Source organism: Staurois parvus, unplaced genomic scaffold (genome assembly GCF_062004578.1).
Source record: "Staurois parvus isolate SC_StPar_1 unplaced genomic scaffold, SC_StPar_1.0 ptg001034l, whole genome shotgun sequence".
Classification (NCBI taxonomy): Eukaryota; Metazoa; Chordata; class Amphibia; order Anura; family Ranidae; genus Staurois; species Staurois parvus.
Window position 1 is genome coordinate 986501 of NW_028318830.1, and position 6000 is coordinate 992500.

Genomic DNA, 6000 nt, shown 5'->3' on the forward strand with positions numbered 1-6000 from the left:
TGACACCAATGATGGGGCACTACCCCTCCCACTGACACCAATGATGGGGCACTACCCCTCCCACTGACACCAATGATGGGGCACTACCCCTCCCACTGACACCAATGATGGGGCACTACCCTCCCACTGACACCAATGATGGGACACTATTCCTCCCACTGACACCAACAGGGGGTCACTATTCCTTTTCCCAATACAAATGATGGGGCACGATTTCTTCTATTGACCAGAGGTGCTTTGGAATTTCTCTTTACTCCCGCTGACCACCAAGCCTGGGTCTTTGTTTAGTCCCGCTGACACTGGGGCATTCTTTACTCCCACTGGCCACGGTTTGGCCCTCCTAACGTCTGAAAGACCGTAAACTTGCCCTTTGTTTAGAAAGTTTGGAGACCTCTGCTCCTAGGGTGTCTGTGTTTAGAAAATATGTTTTGGTAGTTTTACATAATCTTTAGGCCTAAAATAATTTTTGTTTAAATGTGTGCAAAACGGTTGAAGAAAAGTCATTTCAGTGTGGCTTGTGTATTGTCACTTTTTTCAGAGAATGAGAAGATTCTGTCAGATTACGGGTCTGCCTTTGTAGGAATGTGGAAAATTACGCACAACTATAGAGTGTGGAATAGCAACAAACATCCGGCTCTTGCAGAAGTGACTCCAAGGTAAAGGGATGGACAAGAAAATTTTAAAAGTTTGCACAGTTGGATATTATTTTAAAATACCTAGATATTACAATTAAATGTGTAAATGAAAATGCAATTATAATAAATAAATATAAATAAATTAGCATTTAGGAATCTACTTGATGTGTGTGATTTTGGGGGAGGGGGGGAGCAGGGTATTTAAAAAAAGAAAAAAAAGTTTTTTTTTGTTATGTATTTCTTGATTTATGATCCGTGTGTCAGTCGGGTCTTACCACTTTAGTGTTGGCACCATAAAAAGCTAATGATTAATGCATTGTGTTATCTATTCCAGCCATCCATTCCAGGGCCATTACAGTGTAACAGATGTGAAATTGAGACTTTCACAGTAAGTATCCATAGTGTAGGTAAACAATACCGAATATTTGTCTTTAGAGGTTTTTATTTTTGTTACCTACTAATTGTAATCCTGTTTCACTTAAATATATACATTGTATTGTACATGAACATAACACAATGCTCTTTTAAAGTTCTGTACAGAACAGCGAGAGGGGCAAGAAGATCGGCAATGCCGTTGTTACCACTAGCCGTAACGTGGTCCAGACTGGTAAAGCTGTAGGTAAGAATAATGATCTGAAATTTTCTTCACATGTTTGAGACTATATTCTAAATTAATGGGAATTCAAATCCTGCTTTACCCCCTTCCTGTCCGGACACTTTTACCCCCTTCCTGTCCAGGGCAATTTTCAGCTTTCAGCGCTATCACACTTTGAATGACAATTGCGCGGTCATGCAACACTGTACCCATATGAATTTTTTACCATTTTTTTGAGACAGATAAAGCTTTATTTTGGTGGTATTTATTCACCGCTGGCATTTTTATTTTTTTTTGCTATGTAAATGAAAAAGTCCAAAAATTTTGAAAAAAAGTGGGTTTTTTTAAATAAAATTTTGCAAATAAATAATATTTCATCATAAATCTTGGCCAAAATTTATTCCGCTATTTTTTTAGTAAAAAAAAAAAATCCAAAGTAGTTTATAACCAAAAATTATAATTTTTAAACATCTTTTTTTTACATTTTCTGTTTTTATTTTTATATATATATTTTTTTTACATACTGTCTTCCTAGCAGTACAGTGTCACCATGGTGACACTGTACTACTTGTGGGGGGTGATGAAGGTTTTTTTTTTTTTACACTGATTGCTTTTACACCCATATAGGATGTAAAAGCAATCATTTCTCTTTCTCTCTGTCTGCCTTCTTGCAGTCATTGAGACGTACTGTGTGAGCTGTGATTGGTCACAGCTTGTCACATGGTACAAGGCTGTTGTGAATAGCCTTGTACCATGTGACCTCTGTGATCATTCACAGATTTCATACGTAGTAAGCAATGATGTCACAAGTGACATCTTGCTTACTACTTTGCAAGTGATCACTGATTGGCCAATCAGTGATCACATGATCGGGACCTCGTACAGAGATCCTGTCCGACGATCGGTGTTTCACTGTGTCCGGAGGGAGCGCGTACAGCTAGAAAAGGCGGGTGCCATTTATGAACAGCAGGCGGACGGCAAGTGGTTATGGGTGACCTTTAAAGTATAACTAATTGCAAAACTTTTTTTTTTTGGGTGGGGGGGGGGGGATAGAGTGGAGATGGATTAGAACACCTGTTGGGTTGTTATTGCTACCCATGCTACCATTCGTGAGATTCACCCTCTCTATTTGTCCTGTTTAAAAATGAAAGTGTAAGAGAAACCCAAATGTTGGGAATTTCCTTTAACAGTTGCTTGAGGGAAAATATTGTAATGGGGACCCTAGTTCTGGTGGCCTGGGGAGGGGGGGTGTCAATGGATCACCTTAATTTGCAGGGGTTTGCTCTCACTTCCGGTTTTGGCTATTAAACAGGAAGGGAAGGTAAATCTCTCCAATGGGACATAGATGGCAAAAAAAGATGAGTTATTACCACCCCTATAGTTCTTATTTAAAGCCATCAGTATGTCTGTACTACAGCAATTGTACTCAAGAAAAAGCTCTTCTCCAGTCACTAAGCTCTCATCTGTGCTGGGCAGAGAGCATTAAAAATTAACTAGAATAATAATTTATTCTGGCTGTTGGAATTAATAATTTCTCAAGCACCTTTAGACACATTTACGCACATCAAGCATTTTTTCTGCTCCTCTCCCGAATGCCAGTTATAGGATGACGCTGTACTGCACTGGTGACAATATGTAAAAAAAAAAAAATAGTGAAACTAATTTTTTTAATTTTTTCATTTTCCGAAAAATGATGACAAAAAAATACAACTTCAAAAAACTCGCCATGCCTCTTCTGAAGTACGCCCGACTGTCTACTGTGCAAAAAGGGGTCATTTTGCGGATATCTGTACTGTCCTGACATTTGAGGGATATCTGTACCGTCCTGACATTTGGGGGATATCTGTACCGTCCTGACATTTGGGGGATATCTGTACTGTCCTGACATTTGGGGGATATCTGTACCGTCCTGACATTTGGGGGATATCTGTACCGTCCTGACATTTGGGGGATATCTGTACCGTCCTGACATTTGGGGGATATCTGTACCGTCCTGACATTTGGGGGATATCTGTACCGTCCTGACATTTGGGGGATATCTGTACTGTCCTGACATTTGGGGGATATCTGTACTGTCCTGACATTTGGGGGATATCTGTACTGTCCTGACATTTGGGGGATATCTGTTCTGTCCTGACATTTGGAGGATATCTGTACTGTCCTGACATTTGGGGGATATCTGTACTGTCCTGACATTTGGGGGATATCTGTACTGTTCTGACATTTGGGGGATATCTGTACTGTTCTGACATTTGGGGGATATCTGTACTGTTCTGACATTTGGGGGATATCTGTACTGTCCTGACATTTGGGGGATATCTGTACTGTCCTGACATTTGGGGGATATCTGTACTGTTCTGACATTTGGGGGATATCTGTACTGTCCTGACATTTGGGGGATATCTGTACTGTCCTGACATTTGGGGGATATCTGTCCTGTCCTGACATTTGGGGGATATCTGTACCGTCCTGACATTTGGGGGATATCTGTACCGTCCTGACATTTGGGGGATATCTGTACTGTTCTGACATTTGGGGGATATCTGTACTGTTCTGACATTTGGGGGATATCTGTACTGTCCTGACATTTGGGGGATATCTGTACTGTCCTGACATTTGGGGGATATCTGTACTGTTCTGACATTTGGGGGATATCTGTACTGTCCTGACATTTGGGGGATATCTGTACTGTCCTGACATTTGGGGGATATCTGTCCTGTCCTGACATTTGGGGGATATCTGTACTGTTCTGACATTTGGGGGATATCTGTACTGTCCTGACATTTGGGGGGTATCTGTCCTGTCCTGACATTTGGGGGATATCTGTCCTGTCCTGACATTTGGGGGATATCTGTACCAATTAGATTGGCTGTCAGTACTTCAGGATTGATCAATTTTCAGATCTATACCATAGTTTGTGAACTCTATAACTTTCCTACAAACTAAAAAATACATCCTAATTTGGGTTATTTTCACCAAAGACATGTAGCAGAATACATCTCGGCCTAAATTTATGAAGAACAATTATTTATTTGCAAACTTTTATAACAGAAACAAAGAAAAACGTGGGTTTTTTTTTCAAAATTTTTGGTCTTTTTTTTGTTAATTTAGCAAAAAATAAAAACCCCGGCGATGATTAAATACCACCAAAAGAAAGCTCTAGTTGTGTGAAGAAAATGATAAAATTTTAGTTTGGGTACAATGTTGTATGACCGCGCAATTGTCATTCAAAGTGTGAGAGCGCTGAAACCTGGAAAATGGCCTGGGGGGGAAGGGGTAAAATTGCCCGGTATTGAATTGGTTAAATACATTTCAGTTAGCATGTTCAATACTTTTTCCCTGTCATTTCATTGTATTACACATAACTTAATTACTGAACTTATTTGTTTTGGTTTCTTTGTATGTATGGATTGCACGGGTTGTTACTGACACGTGGTGAAAACTTAACGTCAATAGCACCTTTGGAAATGTATTTACTGAGAAAAATAGTTATGTGTTCAAAACATTTAACGTGTATGTTTGTGTATGTGTGTTTATATTACACACACCCCTGTGTTTTGTTTCTCCTAGTGTGTGTATCCAAACTGGGATAACACTTACTTTATATTTGTTAAATGTTCTCATTGACAAAGCGTAACAGTAAAAAAAAAAAAATGCTGTTTTTTTTTTTTTTTTACTGAAGATTACTGAAAAATCCTACTTCTTTCTCTGTTTATGAGGTCTAGGGAGTAATATTTGTCAGAATAAACCCTTTCTGCACTGTACTGGCAGATCTTTTTATCACTTGTAAACTATATTTGAACATTGTCCTAACAGAAGTTTAAAGATTTAAAAACTGGGCTTCTTTTATTGTCAATGAGTAGAGACATTGTGAGACACTCACATTGGCATTGTCCAGAAATGCTTGCAGTCAGCCATTAGGTCGTCTCATGAAACATCTCTAAAAAGTGAAAAAAAGAAAAAAGACTATGCTGTGTATGTGAACACAAAGCATATAATGGGTTTATTCCCAAATTTGCCCTGAAAAGTGGAAATGCACTTTAAAAATATAACAACTTCCCTTTGATTTTGTGCAGGTCAGTCTGTGGGAGGAGCTCTCATCAGTGCAAAGTCAGCCATGTCCTCGTGGCTTTCTACCTTTTCTCAGCTAGCAACCCAGGAACTCCAAGAAGAGAAGCAGTGAATATAAGATTTGTTCTGTCACCATCACCTTTGTCTGAATTTTTAGCTGTTCCTAATATCTACAACAGATTTTGTCCGTTTCAGACCAGTTTTGTCTTAATACCACATGAACTGTACTGGCGGTTCCATAAAAACTCGTATTGAAATTGGAATAGTAACGGTAAATGAAGTTGTCTTTGTATAGTTTACATTGTATATGTTCTTTTACTTGATGCGTAAATCAATTTAATTTATTATCACACTTGTAGTGCAAGATGCATTAATAACTGTTAAAAGTAAACAATGTACAGAACAAATTAGTTTGGAAATGAAAGCTAAAGAATCTGCAATATGGGTTAATCATGGAAGGAAAAGGCTGTGAAATAAGATTTTGTTTTTCTTTGCATGTAAAGCAGGCTTGAAAATGGATTCTGCAAAGATGTGACAACGAGGCATCTGTGAGCAGGTTCGATTTGTATCCTGTTAGAGCTGTTTTTTTGGTAGTTGCTATACAGATACATACCATTCTCAGGGAGGAACATTTGTATGTTACAAAATTCTATTTAAAGTAGTGTCCCGCTCATTTGAAGTAGTGTCCCGCTCATTTGA

General features: G+C 38.7%; 1 protein-coding gene across 1 annotated transcript in view; it reads left to right on the forward strand.

Moving 5' to 3' along the window:
* The window catches only part of AVL9 (AVL9 cell migration associated), a 106001-nt gene that overhangs the window by 99577 nt on the left and 424 nt on the right, over window positions 1-6000 (forward strand). Inside the window, exons 14-17 of the mRNA XM_089657840.1 lie at window positions 539-656; window positions 970-1023; window positions 1166-1254; window positions 5307-6000. The exon at window positions 5307-6000 is cut by the window's right edge and continues 424 nt beyond it. Of these exons, the coding sequence (XP_089513966.1) occupies window positions 539-656; window positions 970-1023; window positions 1166-1254; window positions 5307-5413 (368 nt within the window). The 3' untranslated portion in view covers window positions 5414-6000. The remainder of the gene's footprint in view (window positions 1-538; window positions 657-969; window positions 1024-1165; window positions 1255-5306) is intronic.